General features: G+C 38.1%; 2 protein-coding genes across 2 annotated transcripts; one reads left to right on the forward strand and one right to left on the reverse strand.

Moving 5' to 3' along the window:
* Positions 1-817: 817 nt before the first annotated feature.
* On the forward strand, positions 818-10,673 carry LOC149629968 (uncharacterized). Its single transcript, XM_089851658.1, has 9 exons — positions 818-1,947; positions 2,033-2,134; positions 3,404-3,440; positions 3,529-3,616; positions 3,691-3,856; positions 4,938-5,041; positions 5,121-5,237; positions 5,559-5,680; positions 5,756-10,673. Exons 1-9 carry the CDS (start codon positions 1,810-1,812, stop codon positions 6,847-6,849), a joined length of 1,968 nt encoding a protein of 655 aa, XP_089707784.1. The 5' UTR covers positions 818-1,809; the 3' UTR covers positions 6,850-10,673.
* On the reverse strand, positions 8,680-21,113 carry LOC149629969 (endoplasmic reticulum lectin 1). The gene is made up of 14 exons (XM_089851659.1): positions 20,661-21,113; positions 20,484-20,564; positions 18,666-18,746; positions 18,518-18,595; positions 17,431-17,488; positions 16,837-16,862; positions 15,035-15,258; positions 13,122-13,251; positions 12,695-12,826; positions 12,068-12,127; positions 11,847-11,959; positions 11,399-11,476; positions 10,887-10,965; positions 8,680-8,893 (listed from the first exon to the last, which is right to left on the reverse strand). Exons 1-14 carry the CDS (start codon positions 20,811-20,813, stop codon positions 8,819-8,821), a joined length of 1,368 nt encoding a protein of 455 aa, XP_089707785.1. The 5' UTR covers positions 20,814-21,113; the 3' UTR covers positions 8,680-8,818.
* Positions 21,114-21,477: the final 364 nt, after the last annotated feature.

Consider the following 21,477-nt stretch of genomic DNA (forward strand, 5'->3'; position numbering starts at 1 on the left):
TGCGGCACCATATCTCTCCCAGTGTACCTCGCGCACGCCCCTACCTTTCCGTAGGCGATTGCTAAGTGCTGCCGCGTAGCGCCATTTTATTTGAATGAGAACTAGCTTCTATTTTTGAGATAGAGGGAGCGTCCTTTACAATTTCGTCCGGCACGACCCTACCTAACCGCTGGGGATGATGGGAGGACTATGGTGCCGTAGGTGGGGGTACAAAGGCAACGCTTAAGGTATGGGGGTTTCCACTCCATTACTCTCTCCTTCAAGATATTTTCGACTCTATGGGACTTTAACACTAGGCTGCCATTTTGCCCCCGCTCCAGTAGAAAAAGTTGGCACGTCCCCAGGGCCGGAAATAAGAAAAATTTGTTATAGGACATGTGTCCAGTGACCCCCCTGTTTGACTGGAAAATTTATAGGACATTGTCCACTGGAGTACTGTGCATAAATAGTGTCGCTTCATAGTGTATCAAAACTATGGATAATTTATAGGTCAAAATGTCCAGTTTTTAAAAAAATTATCGGAGATTTTAAAATTTTATTGGACAATGTCCAATGTTCTGTGCTTATTTCCGGCCCTGCACGTCCCTGAGTACTGGTTAAGTTCGAGTATCGAGGCAGCAGAGTACTCAACTCAATAGCAACATCTTGCATGAAGGAACATTCGTCGCACTATACGATGTGCAAGTGCAACTCCCTATACTAAAAGGTAGACAAGTCGATACTAGCGCCGCCTGGACCAGGCTACCAGCTGGACAAATTCTATATTAGGGGCCGATATAATCTGGTTTTTCTCCTTTCATAGGTCTGAAGCAATTTTTTCCGTCTTAAGTCCTGCAGAATTTTCGAGAAAGTTTTTTTTTCATTGTGGTGGTTGGCCGTGGTGGTTTTAAACATGTTCTCTACTTTCTCAGCACAGCCGACTCGATCACGCTTTGACTTCGTGAACTATAGCTCGTGAATTCAAAGCGTTAATATGCAGTGCAGCACTGCAGCGTGGGAAATTGCGAGGCCCATTTTAAAACTTAAGTCGGAAAGGGGGTCAGTGGTCCACGGGACCACTAAGAAAATTAGTACTGTAACCAGAGTCCAGACATTAACTCAAATATTTTAATTATCCACTTATTTAGTTTAGCAGATGATGTGCCCTGGTCAATGGTCATGGACCAGTTTATGTTCAGTTTAATATAAATCCTTATTTCAAACCCTGATGGAGTGGGCTGTGCCTAGGAGAGTATACACAATTGCACAACTGGACTCCTGGAGTCGAAATGTAAGTTAAAATTAAATTAATTAAAGTGGTTCTCATATCAATATTTAATAAAAGCAGAAATTAATACACTAGCCATAGGGACCAATGACCCTCGCGTTTTGAATAAAGAAACTGGTCAACAGCTATTAATAAACTTATTTTTGACCAGTCAATCACTCAGTCTTATTTCCTACCCTGTTCCTGTATAAACTATTCAATTCAACGGTCCAATGAGCGCGCGTTCTTCTCAAGCCGGGTTCGCGCCAAAAAGTCGGCGGTAAAATCGGACATACGGTGTGTAGGAAAAACTTTAAAATTTCGCAATATCCTTAACTATTTACTAAAACTTAAATAAATTTTAAATCTTTTAAGTTTTAGCTTTAAATTCTTCGTTAAAATTATAAGGCATTATCAATATGGGATTGGGGAATTAAAAGTCAAAGTTAAGCCTTGGCCATTTTCATATGAAAAATATGAAATCCGTGGTGTTGGGAATTTCGAATTCGGCAAACTTTGAATGATTAATGTTAATTAAGTAATTATATTTAATTGGAGTTAACATGAACACGCGAAGCTCCCCTTCAAAGACGAGGGCCGCGGAAAGTCCTTGCGATTTCTGCGGCTCAAACGTAACGGACGAAATCAAATCAGGGAAACTACATCGATTGGATGATATCACCGCTCACTATTTTTGCCTGGTTCGTTAATCCTTATTCTTTTCGTGATAAAGACTAAAGTAAGTACTTATTCCGTGGTATTAACGTCTAAATTGCTTGTGAATAGTTGTTGTCAAGTGGTTTGTCACAGAATGGAGCGGAGGATGAAGGCATTTTGGGCTTTCTGGCCCCTGATATTAAGAAGGAAATTAAACGGGGAAAAAGATTGGTGAGTTAACACGTTATTGTGGCGTCAGGAATTTTGAGTGTGATTATTTGGGAAATATAAGCCCACTTTTTGGTTTGGTTACGTCAGGTTAGCTTGGGTTGGGTTGGGTTTTGGGTTGATTAGGTTAGCTTGGGGTTTGGGCTGGTTACGTTAGGTTTTATTGTAGAGTCAGGTTGGGGTTTGAAAGGTTGCGAGTTTTTGGCGATCACCCTGCTGTTTTTGTGTCCCTGGATATTGCTAACAGCTAGGGACACACAACTCCCTCAGGAAAACTCAGGGAAAACCTGGGAAACTTAGGGAAATAAATAGTTGTCAACAAACTCAGGGAAATAAATTTAGTTGACAAAAAACTTTTGAAAATAAATATAGTTGAAGCTCAGGAAAATAAATAGTTGACAAAAACCTCAGGGAAATTTAGAAGTTTTAGTGAAATTCTGGGAAATCAGGGATATTTGTGAGGTTTGAGTAAGTTTGCTTTGAAGGGGTTGTTTTAACTATAGAAAACCACTCCCATATATGGGAAAACACCTGGAAAACTCAGGGAAATATTTATGGGAAAAAAAACCTGGAAAACTCAGGGAAATATTTATGGAAAAAAAAACCTGGAAAACTCAGGGAAATATTTATGGGAAAAAAAACCTGGAAAACTCAGGGAAATATTTATGGAAAAAAAACCTGGAAAACTCAGGGAAATATTTATGGGAAAAAAAACCTGGAAAACTCAGGGAAATATTTATGGGAAAAAAAACCTGGAAAACTCAGGGAAATATTTATGGAAAAAAAAAACCTGGAAAACTCAGGGAAATATTTATGGGAAAAAAAACCTGGAAAACTCAGGGAAATATTTATGGGAAAAAAAACCTGGAAAACTCAGGGAAATATTTATGGGAAAAAAAACCTGGAAAACTCAGGGAAATATTTATGGGAAAAAAAACCTGGAAAACTCAGGGAAATATTTATGGGAAAAAAAACCTGGAAAACTCAGGGAAATATTTATGGGAAAAAAACCTGGAAAACTCAGGGAAAAATATGGAAAAAACTGGAAAACACAGGGAAATATACATGGGGATAAAACTGGGAAATATATGGGGGAAAAGCCTGGAAAACGCAAAGAAATACATGGGAATAAAACCTGCGAATCTCAGGGAAATAAATGGGGAAAAACCTGCAATTTGCAAAACTCATGGAAATTTGTTTTTGCAAAAGTTTCCTGAACCCTGAAAATAACATTGAGAGACTTTAATCTGGGAAATTACATTTGTTTTGCAGCGATGCAGCGCCTGCAAAAAAGTCGGAGCTACCATTGGTAGGCGCCATTTTCATAATCATATAAAATTGTTCTTGCAGCAAACATTTAGGTTAATACGAGCAATATTGCATATATATTTTTACAGGATGTTGCAACAGAAGTTGCAAAAAAGCCTTCCATTTGCCATGTTCCTTGCAGAAAAAATCCCTACACTTATTCTACGGAAATTTCATGTAAAGCTCCTTCAAATTGCAGCAATGGTTATTGCAATTTGGTTAAAAGAAGTTCTGTTTGCGCTCAATTGCAGGACTTATTGCTGCGATCATCGACCAGGACGTAAAGGGTTGGGGAAATCCAGTGTGTCCAACGTCACCTGTTGCGTCTGTTTGCTTGCGGTGACTTTAAAAGATCCCTACGAAGTTTTGCGACCGCCTTGTTGCAAAAATGGATATTTTCATAAAGAGTGTATACAGGTATAGATATGGTCCTCTTATGCTAAACCGAACCTTTAAAATCCCCCGTTTTTGCAAAACAATTGTATGAAACACCGTGTTTTTGCAAATAAATCGTATAAAATCCGTATTTTTGCAAATAATCATATAAAATTCCGTGTTTTTGCAAAGAGAAATGTCCTTTAACGTCCCGTATTTTTGCAAATAATCATATAAAATTCCGTGTTTTTGTCCTTTAACGTCCCGTATTTTTGCAAATAATCATATAAAATTCCGTGTTTTTGCAAAGAGAAATGTCCTTTAACGTCCCGTATTTTTGACAGAAAGTCGTGTTTTTGCAAATAAATCGTGTAAAATCCCGTGTTTTAGCCAATTAATCGTATAAAATCCCGTGTTTTTGCAACAAAATCCTAAAAAACCTCGTTTTTGCAAATAAATCCTAAAAATCCTCGTGTTTTTGCAAATAAATCCTAAAAATCCTCGTGTTTTTGCAAATAAATCCTAAAAATCCTCGTGTTTTTGCAAATAAATCCTAAAAATCCTCGTGTTTTTGCAAATAAATCCTAAAAAACCTCGTGTTTTTGCAAATAAATCCTAAAAAACCTCGTTTTTGCAAATAAATCCTAAAAAACCTCGTGTTTTTGCAAATAAATCCTAAAAAACCTCGTGTTTTTGCAAATAAATCCTAAAAAACCTCGTTTTTGCAAATAAATCCTAAAAATCCTCGTGTTTTTGCAACAAAATCCTATAAAACCCCTGTTTTTGCCAAAAAGTAGTATAAAAGCCCTGTGTTTTTGCAGCAAAATCCTGTAAAATCCAATGTATTTGCATAAAAGTGCTATAACGTCTCACAGTTTTGCCCAAAAGTCCTATAATATCCTGAATTTTGTGAAAATAAATTCTATAAAATCCCATTTTGGGGAAAAAGTCCTATAAAAAAGTCCGTAATTAAGTTGAGTTTTGTTTTTGCCACATTTTGTCAAGAGTATATTTTCATTAAAAACCCTGGTTTTTAAAATAAAACTCTGGGATTTGTTCGGAAGACAAAGGCAAAATGTGACTTCGACTAACACGGAGATGTTTCTTTCTGTTTGTGACACAGAGGCAAGCGGTGACAGCCGGTTATTTCTTCAAATGTCCCCTGTGCAACAACACCGACGACTTCAAGCAAGAAATGCTCAACTTGGGAATCTTCATCCCCGAACAGTAAGAACTTCGATCTGTCTAGTTCATTTCATTGGGTACTCAACAGTCTTTTGTTTCTTCCTTCTTCTTTGATTGGTAGAGACGCGGCTTGGGAATTGGAGCAAAACGCCTTCCAGGATCTCTACGAGCGACACTCGCGTTGCGACGCCCCCATCTGCAACTGCCCCAAAGGACGCAAATACGACAAAGACGATTGGTAATTATGCGCCCTCGCAATTAACATTAGTAATAGTTTAACAGCGGTAATTCATCCAGTTTAATCGCGGTAATTCCCTTAAGATTAATCGCGGTAATTCCCTAAGATTAACCGCGGTAATTCCCCAACATTAACGGCCGTAATTCCCCTAATATTAACGGCCGTAATTCCCCTAATATTAACGGCGGTAATTAGTATAGATTAATCGCGGTAATTAGTAAAGATTAACCGCGGTAATTAGTAAAGATTAACCGCGGTAATTCCCTAATTCGTTTATTGTAACAAAAAATATTAAGGTCAATTTGACCTCTGGTATTTCAGTCCTTGGGAAGTGGTACTTTGTACGGAATGCGGTTCTGAAGGTTGTCACATCGAATGCGGCAATATTTCGACCAAAACACGTGACTGGCAATGTCCCAACTGCTCCATAGTTTTAAACAAAAGTAAACCCTTTCAAAAAACGATCCCAAGTAAGACTTCTAAGAGTAACCCAGCAATTTCTCCTCCTACAATTACAGTGAAGGCAAAACAGAAACAACCAGATGAAGATGTCACGGTAATTGATTCCGACTCGATCTCATCTTCCCCTCGATTACAATTAAGCAGCGAGGACGATTCGAGTCCCAAGGATGGTTACGTCACGCCTGAGAATCAACGCTGTCCGAGTCCACCCAGAACTCCGCCCCGATTACGTCCTCGTCAACGATTCGCCCAATTGAACGAATACAAATACAACTTAAGCCCCAATCACGATCCAATCGGCAAAGACGACCTTTGCACCAACTTGCGAACTTCCCCCCGAACCACGAAGAACATTTACAGTCGTCGACATCGCGTTTGCAGTCTCAGGGAACTCAGGGAGAGACACAAGAGACTCAAAGCCCAACAGAAACTTCAACGAGGCCCCGTAACTCGGTCTACGTCACCGGAGATTGTCGAGTTACATTTTCACAATGAGAAAACTATGACCAAAGAAGCTGATCATGATGAGAACCAACCCGGACCTTCGCATACATCCCAAAATGAAAGGACACCAACGAAAAGAGTTCAGAGAGTCCCCGTAACTCGATCTGGATCTACATCACCGGAGATTGTCGAGCTGCATTTTCACAAGAACACAACTAGATCAACAGTGATCAAAGAAGGTGGGGATCATGATGAGAACCAACCCGGACCTTCGCATACATCCCAAAATGAAAAGACACCAACGAAAAGACGAGTCCCTGTAACTCGATCTGGTTGTACATCACCGGAGATTGTCGAGCTGCACTTATGCAAGGAGAAAACGATGTCAAAAGATGGCGTTCACGAACCGTCGACGTCATACGGCGCTGCTAGCAACCACCAAAACGAGCCATATTCGCGCCCCCTAACGAGAGCCAAGTGCATTAGTTCGAATAACAATGTTGTTAAACTTTGCAAGAGTGAAGAGACTCCGAACGTTAATCGATACCACGATGTTTCCATTCTAAAGTACTTTCCGCTTCCCGATGATAAGACCTTAATGGCCCCCTCCTCCTCCACGGTGTCCCCCTCAAGGAGGAAACGCCTCAAACGAAATCACCCTTCTACAAGTGTTTCCAGTTCCGATATCAGAAATTATTTCAAATGAAATATAACTTTACTACTACACGTATAATAAACCCCCATAAATTGTTTTGCTCCTAATTTTACAATAGAAAATTAATGAATTGAGAAGAGACCATATTATTCCCATAGGTACAATCTTTTTGAGAAGAGACCATATTAGTCCCATAGGCAAATTTATTTTGAGAAGAGACCATATTATTCCCATGGGTTAAATCTTTCTGAGAAGAGACCATTTTATTCCCATAAGCAAATCGCTTTGAGAAGAGACCATATTAGTCCCATAGGCAAATTTATTTTGAGAAGAGACCATATTAGTCCCATAGGTACAATCTTTTTGAGAAGAGACCATATTAGTCCCATAGGCAAATTTATTTTGAGAAGAGACCATATTAGTCCCATAGGTAAATTGCTTTGAGAAGAGACCATATTAGTCCCATGGGTAAAATATTTTTGAGAAGAGACCATATTAGTTCCATAGGTAAAATCGCTTTGGGAAGAGACCATGTTATTCCTATAGGAAATATAACTTTCTCTGTGGGACTTAGCTTTCTAAGCCTTGGCACACGCATCGGGTGTAAGTCATGTGGATTGGGGAAGAGACCATCTTATTCCCATAGGAACTATAGCTATTTAACTGTCTCAATCCAAAATATCCAATAAAAACTGCCTGTTAACTTACTCTATGGGACTTTTTCTATTATGTTTTTAATTTTGGTTTCTTCAAACTTACATCAATAGTGAAAACCCCCATAGGAAATAACTTTTCCCTCCAACAGTAATTTTAAAAAATCCCACTGAAACTTGCCATATGCAAGTTTCCTATGGGAATCTTGGTTTTTACAAACAATAGTGAAAATTCATAGAAAAACTGATGTTTTAAAGGGACTGCAAAGAAGGCATCGGCGGGTGGGCAAAAATTATTTTAAATACGTCACAGACATCACGTGATACCAAGATACAAAGGCTCCTCATGGAGTGGAACTATTTAACATCTAGTCCTTGTTTTTCGCAAGATTGCAGCGCCAATCCCATGAAGTGGTAGTTTTCGAAATAAAACGAACTAAGCTTCTTTGAACCACGCCTCTCCTCGGTCACATGCCTCTAACGTATTTCAAATAATTTTTACCCACCAGCCCATGCCTTCTTTACAGTCCCTTTAAACTTTTACCTATGGAAATCTTTTCCCTCCAACAATAATATTAAAAACCGCACTAAGACTTTCCCTATGGGAATCTTGGTTTCTTCAAACAATAGTGAAAGGCTTTCCCTATGGGAATCTTGGTTTCTTCAAACAAAAGTGAAAGGCTTTCCCTATGGGAATCTTGGTTTCTTCAAACAATAGTGAAAGGCTTTCCCTATGGGGATCTTGGTTTCTTCAAACAATAGTGAAAGGCTTTCCCTATGGGAATCTTGGTTTCTTCAAACAATAGTGAAAGGCTTTCCCTATGGGACTTTAATACGGGGAATCTTCAAACAATATGAAAACTCCCATGGGAAAACTAATGCTTTCAACTTTTCTATGGGAATATTTTCCCTAGCTCCAACAGTAATACTAAAAATTCCCATGAAAAATTTTCTTATCCTATGGGAATTGTTCTTAGGTTAAAATTGAAAAATCCATTCCCTATGGGACTTTTGCCCTTATCCTATGGGAATTGTTCTTTAAAATGAAAACTCCAATAGAAAAAAACAAGTTTCTATTTCTCCTTGAAAACGGGGTTAAAAATAAATATTTTAAATTAGTGCATGTTTTAAAATTGCAAAATATTAAAATATCGTGAAATAATTTTGCTTTAATTTCCCTTGAAATTATTTACCAGTGAATTTAGGGAAAAAAAAGGAAGGACAGAACGTAATTACAATTTTTTTATTATTTTAAATAATAATAATTATTAATTTCTTATATTTAAATTAAATATAATTCACTTAAGTTTTGCGTCTGCATCTCTTCTTTAAAATTTCTCTCGTGAGGAATTTTATTCCCAAAAACGTTAAAATAATTTACTGTTCAAAGTTCCGTCAACGCCGACATTTTCTAATATCGAGCAGATGAACGAAGACTCCACCTTTCAATTGAAATGATTTTAAATTATTATAGTCTTTCAGCGTCTTGGACTGAAAGGCTACGGGAAACAAGTGCAGGGTTCATACAAACATCAGGGAAATAAATAGTTGACCAAAAACTCAGGGAAAAATTCGAATTTTTACTAAAATTCAGATAAGAGATATTTGTGGGGTTTGAGTAAGATTGCAAACTGTTCGTTAACTTTGGAGGCTCGTAACTCTGGTTCTACTTTAAATATGGGGATGTCCTTTGAGTATGTTATAGTCCTATTTGCCCCCCATCCAAGGATACTTTAAACTTGAGGCTACCTCAATATCTCCGTCAACTTAGTTTTTGTCTCACTTATTGTTATTAGGTTACTTTTGATTTTTAGCGATAAACTTTGGAGGCTCATAACTCTGGTTCTACTAGAGTTAGGGGGATGTCCTTCGAGTATGTTATAGTCCAATTTCTCCCGCATCCAACCATACTAAAAACTTGTGGATCGAGTAAATAAGAGCCGAGTAATTAAGCAAAATGTTCACAAACATACTCCCCTTCATAGGAATAGCGTTACACCCAACTTTGCAGGCTCATAACTCTGTTTCTACCAGAGATACGGGGATGTCCTTTGAGTATGTTATAGTCATATTTGCCCCCCATCCAACCACACTAAAGACGTAGGGCTACGACAAACAGGGGCCGAGTAATTAAGCAAAATGTTCGTAAACATACCCCCCTCCATAGGATTAACATTACACTATACTTTGGAGGGTCGTAACTCTGGTTCTATTAGAGATACGGGGATGTCCTCTGAGTATGTTATAGTCCAATTAATCCCCCTTCTAACTATACTTAAAACTTAGGGCTAAGACTTAAACTTGGGATTAAGACAAACAGGGGCCGAGTAATTAAGCAAAATGTTCACAAACATACTCCCCTTCATAGGAATAGCGTTACACTATACTTTGGAGGCTCGTAACTCTGGTTCTACTAGTGATACGGGGATGTCCTCTGAGTATGTTATAGTCCAATTTGTCCCCCTTCTAACTATACTTAAAACTTAGGGCTAAGACTTTGTAGCGGATGCGCTACTGAGCCTTCACAATCACACTTAGCTAAGCTTATGTCCGGCTCCCTTTGATCTCTAATCTTAAGTTTTTTATATGAAGACTTTTTAACCTCACAATAGATTAGGTGAACACTAGGTGGCGTCTCATATTGCACCTTTGGTGAGCGCCCCCTATATTGAGCCAGGCCTATTGCTAGGGCTATATAAAGTCAGGTCAGCTGTGCTTTACAGTCAGTGTACAGTATCATCTTAGTGCAGTCTGTTAGGCAGTCTGTCTCATAAGTCATTATGATAGTATCCGGATAGAGTGGCAGTCTATCCAGGATAGTTGTTGGTGTTAGTAGGGAGTTAGTTAGCTAGTGCGGTAGGCCTTAGGCCGTATTCACCATCTAAGCTAAGACCTGTTTAGATGTAGGGTAGATTGACCTTCTACGAGGCAATCCAGTGATCAAGTCCGTAATGACTAGTTCTCGCACGTTAACTCTCTCTGTTCGTGCCATCACTTCAGTAGGCCTAAAGACGGAACTCAACTGGCTCTACTTAACCCTAGTAAGTGTTGCTTTCTATAGCTACCTCCTAAAGGCACACCCCTAGTCTGGCGCTCTCACTACCCATCCTATCAATATCATTGTAATTAGCATTATCAATTATTTTGTTATTTATTTAATCAATTATATTCTGTAACAAGTACTAACCCAAGAACCTAATAAAAGAGTTCAAATATATAGTATTATGGTTTTGAGCTCATTGTTTCACTCTGTAACCTAGCTTTGACAGCAAATCGGTTACAACTTAAACTTGGGATTAAGACAAACAGGGGCCGAGTAATTGAGCAAAATGTTCGTGGACATTCGCTCCATAGGATACTCCATATATGGGGGGAAATCTGAAGGTTTTCCAAAAGTTGTATGAACCCTGTACTAAGTTGGTTAATTGCGCTTACCGTTAGTACATATTCGCAAGTTTTTGGTTCGTTTAAATACAAAGAAACGGCGTCCATTTTTTTCGCAGATTCTTTACACCTTTTTGTCAAAAGAGAAAAAACAACATCTCAAAGATTGGGTTTGCCGCTAGCTAATCTTAAAACTAAAACAGGGCTCCCACCAGGTCCCTAAAAGTCCCTAATTTCCAGCAAGGTCCTTAATCTACCCTAAAATTGTTATTCGGTCTTTAAATCACCCTATTTTCATAAACCTCAGAAAAAGTATTTATTTATTTAGTAGTCGGGCAAGGAGAAGATAACAAAAATAACTGTTGACGCCGTACTTAGATACTCGTATTTATTCTTTGGATTTTTGTTACTTTACAGTCTTATCCCTGGTTATAGTCCAAGCAAAGATATCATTAAGTTTTATCAGTGGTCCCTACTTTTAAAATTAAGGTCCCTATTTTCCCCTATTTATTTTGGTGGGAGCCCTGCTAAAAGTAAGGGAGTGTGAAAAAAGTTTGTCGTACTTTAATTTGACTTCAGTGGAGCGTTTCTTTTGAGCGGCCTCGCAAAATGATCCACTCCCGTAATAGTGAGAAACTTGCCTAAAACGGGGGGACACGAAACAGACCAACGGGCTCCATTAAAGGGACTACCACTGAGAGAGCACGGTTTAACTAACGCTAGGGATTTTATTCGTTCCTCCTAAAAGATAAAGTATGCGTGTTCCAAACGCCCCCTAGCAGCAGCTATAATCCCTAACAGGAATTATAAGAAAATTGGACCAAATATCACGTGTCCTATGACGTCAAAATTGAAATCCCGCCTAAAATTGAGCTCCGCCATCTTTAAAATCCGCAAAACCAATTTATTTTGCCTAGAGATGGCGCTGTATCTAAATCCCTAGCGTTAGTTAATCCATGGAGAGAGTTTGCTAGTCCCTTTGAAGGGGGCGGAATATCATTTGATTCATACTTGACGTTTGCGCTTTTTGGTTTTTTATTAGGATTGCGATGAATCCAGTTGACGTGTTCCTTCTTATTCCACGTTCCCAATAAAATTGTTTGCCTCTTCTTGCTGGCGTTATCCTGAAACCATTTTATTTTAACCAATCAGAGAAGCGCCCGCCAGCCACGCCCCGAACTATTTTCTAACGCGTTTAGTTGTCAAATTATGAGAAAATGTTTAATAAAAACCTCGTGAAATTGTTCAACTTTTCGTCCAAAGCAAAATTCGTATTTCCACCATCCACTTCCCTAGAGAACAAAAATCAAGAAAAACACGCCATTTTGTCTGTCTGATAATAACGCTTGTAGTTGCGGGGAATTATCCGAGATGGCGCCACTATCTCGTATATTTGAAATACTTAAACTAAACCCCCGAAATCCATAGGTTCCGCTTACCAAAAAAAAAAACCAAATTATAAAAAAGTCGCCATTTTGTCTGTCTGATAATAACGCTTTTAGTTGCGGGGAATTTGCCTAGATGGCGCCACTATCTTGTAATTTCAAATTACCCTTATTATCACCCCTCGGAAGCAATAGGTCCCGCTTACCAAAACAAAACCAAATTATAAAAAAGAAAATTCGAAATTTTGTCTGTCTGATAATAACGCTTGTATTTGCGGGAACTTAACCTAGATGGCGTCACTACTTGTAATTTCAAATTATTTAAACTGACCCCTCGGAATTACAAAAAAGAAATTATAAAAAGAAAAGCCACAATTCAGTCTGTCTGATAATAACGCTTGTAGTTAGGAGAAATTAGACTAGATGGCGCCACTCTCTCACTAATCAAATCGATCAAGGTGAAGAGTAACTTACCCCTCGCAAGCAATAAGTTCCGCTTAAAAAGTCTTCGATTAATTTGGGATCGTGGGGTGGATTGGCGTTCTCCTCTTTGGGAGGTAAAGGTGGCGGGGGAGGAGGCGAGATGACGTCACCCGGAAACTCCGCCTTAAAATGGTTTTAAAGACCTCATCAGACTTCACTTTCCGAGTCATTTAAAGAGAGGATGAAATGGACAACAAACAACCATTTTATTGTGGATTGATAAAACATCATCGAAATCATTGATAAAAAGCGAAGGTCGCTAACTGGTCACGTTACCTCTGTTTTAGGCTTAGCTTGTCAACTTTTGAAACTACTAGGAGCTTTATTAATGATTTTTACTGTTATTTTATCAATCAAGTTTGAAAATGGTTGTTTGATCATTTCACGACCTCCCTTTAAAGCCTGGAAATGAATTTACAATTAGGGGTTCATCGTAACTTTCATCATCTTCGGGATATTCGGGAATTTCCCTTCCCGCTTCTTTGGGTTTGGGGGGAGCGCCCTCCACCGCGTGACATTCAATGTCATTTTGCGGAGAAATCTTCACTCTAAAATTTACATTTCAACTCCTATTAACTAAGAAATTACTAATTAGTTACTACTTGTAAGTGTACCACACTGCGCCTTGATTTTTTCCCCCGTTTATTTCGTAGTTCGCGAGTATTTACCACTGTCTACAGTTCATTTTGTATGAAATATTGGTATTAACTATTCGCGAGTATTAGCGTTAACTATTTGCGAGTATTACCGTTAACTATTCCCGAGTATTAGGCTTAATTATTCGGGAGTATTATCGTTAACTATTCCCGAATACTAGCGTTAACTATTCCCGAATACTAGCGTTAACTATTCCCGAATACTAGCGTTAACTATTCCCGAATACTAGCGTTAACTATTCCCGAATACTAGCGTTAACTATTCCCGAATACTAGCGTTAACTATTCCCGAATACTAGCGTTAACTATTCCCGAATACTAGCGTTAACTATTCGCCAGTATTAGCGTTAACTATTCGCCAGTATTAGCGTCAACTATTCGCCAGTATTAGCGTCAACTATTCGCCAGTATTAGCGTCAACTATTCGCCAGTATTAGCGTCAACTATTCGCCAGTATTAGCGTCAACTATTCGCCAGTATTAGCGTTAACTATTCGCCAGTATTAGCGTTAACTATTCGCCAGTATTAGCGTTAACTATTCGCCAGTATTAGCGTCAACTATTCGCCAGTATTAGCGTTAACTATTCGCCAGTATTAGCGTCAACTATTCGCCAGTATTAGCGTCAACTATTCGCCAGTATTAGCGTCAACTATTCGCCAGTATTAGCGTCAACTATTCGCCAGTATTAGCGTTAACTATTCGCCAGTATTAGCGTTAACTATTCGCCAGTATTAGCGTTAACTATTCGCCAGTATTAGCGTCAACTATTCGCCAGTATTAGCGTTAACTATTCGCCAGTATTAGCGTCAACTATTCGCCAGTATTAGCGTCAACTATTCGCCAGTATTAGCGTCAACTATTCGCCAGTATTAGCGTCAACTATTCGCCAGTATTAGCGTCAACTATTCGCCAGTATTAGCGTCAACTATTCGCCAGTATTAGCGTCAACTATTCGCCAGTATTAGCGTTAACTATTCGCCAGTATTAGCGTTAACTATTCGCTAGTATTACCGCTAACTATTCGCTAGTATTACCGCTAACTATTCGCTAGTATTACCGCTAACTATTCGCTAGTATTACCGCTAACTATTAGCCAGTATAACCGTTAACTATTCGCCAGTATTACCGTTAACTATTCGCCAGTATTACCGTTAACTATTCCCGAGTATTACCGTTAACTATTCCCGAGTATTACCGTTAACTATTCCCAGTATTACCGTTAACTATTCGCGAGTATTACCGTTAACTATTCGCGAGTATTACCGTTAACTATTCGCGAGTATTACCGTTAACTATTCGCCAGTATTAGCGTTAACTATTCGCCAGTATTAGCGTTAACTATTCCCAGTATTAGCGTTAACTATTCGCCAGTATTACCGTTAACTATTCGCAAATTCGCGAGTACTACAGATAACTATTCTCGAGTATTAGACTTAACTCTTCCCGAGTATTAAGGTCAACTATTCGCTACAATAGCCGTTAACTATTGGCGATTAATCGTGTCTAATTTTTGTACACCGTTTCGTACGTTCGAGCTCCGTTTCGTGATTCTATAAGGTCATTTGCTTTTCTCTTAAGGAATCTTCGAGTTAGGCGTGCTTTCGCGTAGCCATCATTGATGGGCGTGGCACACTTACAAGTTATGACAAGGGGGGCGTGTCTTATTATATTTACGCGTAATGAGGATGAAGACATAGAAAGGGGGTTAGAAAGATGGCTTCGTATTCGCAAGTGGAAGATTCTTTGAGGGAATAGAAGTCGTGTCGCACGTCGTCTTGACTGCAGACGTATCGGACTTTGGTGGAACGGGGACTCTTGTTGATGTCGCAAATACTTCCCAGCGTCATGTTCACTTCCAGATAAGGCAAGTCAACGTCCCCCACTTTCACCGTCGCCATCTAATCAAAACATATCACCCCCGCCCAAGCTTCAAACACATTCTTCTATTCTTCATAACTCCGAAATCTCAAATATGCGCAGCATAAGCTCGTAAGATATGTTCCTTTCCATAAGTATGACCCTATCTATACAAGTTCGTAATGCTACTGAGAGACTTCCAGTAGCTCGAGATGACTAGTTCGAATCAAGGAGAACGACAATTAAGCGAGTCAATTGAAGTCCTTACTACACTCGGTGCAAGTGGTTAATTAATTTTGCAGCTAGGACCAAGTTCCATCTAGGTCCTCCTATTTAGTCCATGCATTACTAATTAGGCCTTTGACAGCAGAGCCTCACCAATGAGATGGAATATATGTATAGAGCTATCTCAGAAGGCTTAGTGTGACGTCACCCATGCTATTTGCCCATAGAACCAAAGAGGTACCAAACATGGCTACCCACTGCCTAACCTAAACCCGTGACGTTTTACCTAGACACTGACGTCACAAATGAGATAGCTCTATTAAAGCTAGAGTCCCAACGTGGGATCTCGAGAATAGATCTAGGTTTCGCGACACACTTTTTGTAATTTGCATGAATCTTTATCAAATACGGGTGGCGCCATCTATTAATCACTTGAAGGATTTTTTTATTACCGTCTTTAATAGTGGCGCCATCTATTGGCAATTTTTGTAACAAATTCTAACAAAATTATTTTATTCCTTAAATTGTGTATTTATTAATTTAAATTAGAATTAATTTTTCAAATCAACTGAAATACATTTAATTAATAGAGGCGCCACCTTCTGGCAATTTAATCAAGCATTTAATTAATCAGAATTAATTTTTTTTAACAAGCTGTCAAGATACGTGTTAAATAATAAAAAACTGTAGTCCTTTTTAATCTAATAAAAGATGAAATAAAAAGCATAACGATGTTTCTGATTGCAAATAAACAATAAGTAAAAGTTGTAATTAGTTCTGTTAGGGACTCACAGATGGCGCTGTCACGTTTTGGTAAACTTGCTTGATAAAAGCAATGTGTATCGCGGTAAGCCTGTTACATATATAGTACCAGAAGGGGATAATAGAAGAAGGATGACACTCTGTATCCTCTTAATTCTTCCCAGGCTCCCCCTTTTAGTTTTCTCTCCCGCTCATCAAACTACAAATGGGCATCGCACCGTAAGGTGAATTCTATAATTGTTTGGCACTAAATCCTCAGCAATCAACCCACAAACCTTGATTGTCATGACGTGGGACAAAAATGCACAAGCGCAAGCGCGTCTTGCCAAATATTTAAACGCTAATAGAGTAATGATGAGGGAACTATTTATCGTGTATGTGATTCGGTTTAGTAACCTTGCTCTAAATGTTCCGATGTTGGGAAGAGTGACGTTACACTCACCCCGCTTTGTGCAGTACACTTCTCTCGAAGAGAAGTATTATATACTTCTGATAATACATGTATTCTATCTCATTGATTGGACCATAATCTGTGACCTACGTCACTTCATGACAAGTTCTCAGTTACCAGAGATTGCAAACTTATGGAACATGAACATATCTTATGAACTTATGTTGGCAGTTGTAATTACCTTTTTTTGGCCTTCAATTTCATTTTCTGATCATAAAAGATTTAAAAGGAAGGTTATAACTTTTTTTTAAAAAAAAAAGTCTACATGATTTTATCTAAGATTTCAAAAGTTTCAGATAATTTTCGTCATTCCTTCAAATATCTCGAAATGTTTATAAGATTTCTGTGATTTATTCAAAGATTTATCATTCATCTTCAATTATTTCAAAAGTTTATGAAAAAGTTGGTCAAAATCTTCAATAAAAATTTCACGATTTTGCGTATTAAGATTTTGCCTGAAGTGTTTGGGGCTTTGTTGAAAATTGTAAGATTTCATCAGAGATTTTGAAATCTTCACAAACATTAGTTAATCGGATCCGTGTCACGAACAATTAAAGATTAAAGGTGCAATTCATAAACGTCAGAAGAAACGCAATTTAGTACAGGAGAAGGCAGGGCAGCGTCGTGCGCAAACACCCTGCCTTTGCCTGTACTAAATTGCGACGTTTATGAATTCCACCTTCAAAAATATTTCATGATTTTGCAGTTTTTCAGCTAACACACGTAATTTTGCCACATTCAACACTGAAGCGATCAATGACTGAAGCAATCTTACCATCGACTCGTAGCGTAGCGGGATCAAACCTCCCGAGCAGAAACTCTTGTAATTGACTCTAAAGTTAATTTCGCCAAATCAAATTCAAAACCAATTAACGAAAGATTGTTAATTTCCCAGCGTTAAATCACAGCCCACTCGATCACGCTTAGCCTTCAAGCTATATAAAAGCCTGTCCAACCATCTTCAAAACGCGTATCACATAATTTAACCAGGGATAGATTTAATTTTCGAAGTGGGAATGGAGAACGGAACGGTTTGTATTTACTTCAGTTATTCCGACTCATAGACCACCCAGGAGAGCCCCCCCCTCCAACACGTAACGAACAAGTTTGAATTATCTTATTGGCCCAAAAGGGACTGTAAAGGAGCCATCGGTGGGTGGGTAAAAGTTATTTGAAATACGTCAGAGGCACGTGACCAAGGAGAGGCGTGGTTCAAAGAAACTTAGTTCGTTTTATTTCGAAAACTACTACTTCATGGAATTGGCGCTGCAATCTAGCAAAAACCAAGGACTAGATGTTAACAAGTCCCACTCCACGAGGAGTCTTTGTATCTTGGCATCACGTGATGTCTGTGACGTATTTCAAATAATTTTTACCCACCCGCCGATGCCTTCTTTGCAGTCCCTTTACTACGTTTTGATGACGTTGCTGACGGGGACGGGGTGAAAAATAGTGATGTAATTCCTGTTTACCGCTGTCGCTATGACCCTCCCGCCTCTTCTTTCATACCCACCCCCCCCCACTCTACGTCCCGTGGGGAAAGGGGGTCCGGGACTTTGACGCCCGCCCAGATATTACTCTGTTCTCCATTCCTACTTCTAAAATTAAATCTATCCCTGTTAAAACCCAAAAGAGTTAGCTTTTAACATGGCCATCTATGGGAGGAACACCGTTTTCTGTCCCTAATTTTGCAAATACCGGTTCAAATCTCTTGAAATTTTAATGGGATGCTCAAAAGAAGGTTTGTTATCTTTGCACAAAGTTTAGAAAGTTTCTCTTTCATAGTTTATTTTTTATTTTGTAGCGCGTGCACTGCGGCAAAAGCGTGATCGAGTGGGCCGTGTTTAAATTGTAAATCTTACACCCTGGTAGGAACTTTCTTCGTGATATTGTCGTAAATGTCTTCCGTGACACAATTCGTACGTCCAGTACTGGTCTTGCTAAACAAATTAATAAACCCCCACCCTTGTCAATATATCATTTGTTTGTCCCCCAGATGGCGCTAATTACTTTGTAAGAACACTTTGTTTGGAAAAATAAAGGTTTCAAGAGTTCCAATCCCGTCGGACCCTTGTACTCCTTGATCGTCGACTACGTTCAAATCATTTTCAACGTTAGATCATGACGCGCGCAAGATACCTATATAGCAGGGTTGCCATAATTCACCACTGACTTAGGCTAAGTTTTTACAAAAGTATATAGATATAAAAACAAAAGTACACTTTATTAAGAATTCCCTAGCTTCCCTGATTTTTCCTTGACATTATAAATCCAATTAAAATTTTTAAATTCCCTGATTTTTCCCTGACATTTTTAAACCAATTTTTTAAGTTCCCTGAATTTTCCCTGATATTTTTTAACCAATTTTTTAAGTTCCCTGAATTTTCCCTGATATTTTTTAACCAAAATTTTAAATTCCCTGATTGTTCCCTGACATTTTGGCTGCTGTTGTAGACAACATGTAAACTGAGAAGCCTCATCAAAATTAATCGCCTACAGGAACTAACCAATCAGGAACGAGTTTGTTTTTATATCTATACACTTTTGGTTTTCCCCTTTTTCCATAATTTGATTTTCCCTAATTCTCCTTTGTTTTCTTTCTTTTTTTTGCCAAAAGTTAGATTTCAATGTTAATCTCAATTCTTAAAATTCCCTGACGTATTTGGACCAATTTTCAGTGAAATCTTTGAACCATTTTTTATATCCCCTGACATTTTTAAACCAATTTTTTAATTCCCTGAATTTTCCATGACATTTTCAAACCATTGTTAATATGCCTCAATTTTGCTTGACATTTTGAAATTCCCTGTTTCTTCTGTAATGGCCTTTATAATTCCCTGATTTTTCCCTGACATTTTAAAACCAATTTTTAAATTCCCTGATTTTCCCCTGACATTTTTAAACCAATTTTTAAACTCCCTGGCATTTTTAAACCATTGTTAATATGCCTGAATTTTTCCTGACATTTTTAAATTCCCAAAGTTTTCCCTGACAATTTAAAACCAATTTTTAAACTCCCCGATTTTTTCCTGACATTATAAAACCAATTTTTGAATTCCCTGATTTTTCCCAGACATTATAAAGCCAATTTTTGAATTCCCTGATTTTTCCCTGACATTATAAAGCCAATTTTTGAATTCCCTGAATTTTCCCTGACATTTTTAATTCCCTGAATTTTCCCTGACATTTTTAATTCCCTGAATTTTCCCTGACATTTTTAATTCCCTGAATTTTCCCTGACATTTTTAATTCCCTGAATTTTCCCTGACATTTTTAATTCCCTGAATTTTCCCTGACATTTTTAATTCCCTGAATTTTCCCTGACATTTTTAATTCCCTGAATTTTCCCTGACATTTTTAATTCCCTGAATTTTCCCTGACATTTTTAATTCCCTGAATTTTCCCTGACATTTTTAATTCCCTGAATTTTCCCTGACATTTTTAATTCCCTGAATTTTCCCTGACATTTTTAATTCTCTGAATTTTCCCTGACATTTTTAATTCTCTGAATTTTCCCTGACATTTTTAATTCTCTGAATTTTCCCTGACATTTTTAATTCTCTGAATTTTCCCTGACATTTTTAATTCTCTGAATTTTCCCTGACATTTTTAATTCCCTGATTTTCCCTGTAATTTTTAAATTCCCTGATTTTTCCCTGACATTTTTAAACCAATTTTCAATATCCCTCAATTTTTCCCATCATTTTTAAATTCCCTGACTTTTCCCTGAAAGGTGTTCTGCATATTACATCATGTGCATTTAGAATTGAATTATGGCAACCCTGCACTAATTATCTGCAGCGCAATCAGATGCCTATTATTATTTACCCGATCAGTTTTAATTTCATTCGGAAGATAGCACAAATACTTGTCTTTCTCTTGGGTCATTAACAATAAGACATTATCACTCTAATCCCGAAAAATACAAAGAAGACATTGAAATTAAGGGGTGAATTTTACTTCAAGGGTCAAGATGAAGGGTCAAACGATCGTTGACCGACTGACCCTGGGAGTATTTAAGAGATCCTGGCCACTAGTCATGTCATTCCACGAAAACTTAAAGATTATCGAGTCATCAAAGGCGTTCATACTATTGGCCAAACTAGACTTAACCCACAAGTACGTGTAAAACGCGACACTAAGCGGTAAAATCCACATTTTAATTAGTTTAAAATTAACTAATTAACAATCAAATTAACGTTAAATCAAGTAGAAAGAGGTAGGGACATAAGGAAGCTCTGGATTTTGTAGCCAAGGCCCACCGCGTTACTTCAGAATTTAGTTACAAGAACGATATGTCACGCGTTAAAATTCAAGAAAGACTCAAGCGAATTCTTAATTAACTAATTATGACATTATGTAATTAAAATTTAGCTCTAACTGCATCATACATCGCGCCGTAACTCCTTTTTAACACTTGCCGACTTAACACGGGGTCATTCGGGGTCAATTAAAAGGCCCCTACAAAACCGGATATGAATCTGCTGTGCCATTTTCAAGTTTTTGGCGGGAAACCGGGAAATAATTTCAAATATAATTACATCGCGTATTTTTCTACCATATAAATTATAAATTATGTTTCAAATTAGAAAATTATAATTTTTGTTGGCCGTTTTCTCGAAAAACACTCCGGTTTCCCCCCTTCCGGAGTCGTATTCCGCTATAGTGCATGAAGTCAAAGCGTGATCGAGTCGGCTGTGCTGAGAGAGTGGAGAAGATGCATCAGAATCAGAATGTAGATTATCATAGAACTAAATATTTAGCTGAACTCGCGACGGGAAAATTTGTCAAAACTGCTTGCAGACTTATAAAAAAAGTCTTA

Source organism: Phalangium opilio, unplaced genomic scaffold (genome assembly GCF_054372755.1).
Source record: "Phalangium opilio isolate 3A_F unplaced genomic scaffold, DU_Popi_V2 ptg000105l_1, whole genome shotgun sequence".
NCBI classification, from domain to species: Eukaryota; Metazoa; Arthropoda; class Arachnida; order Opiliones; family Phalangiidae; genus Phalangium; species Phalangium opilio.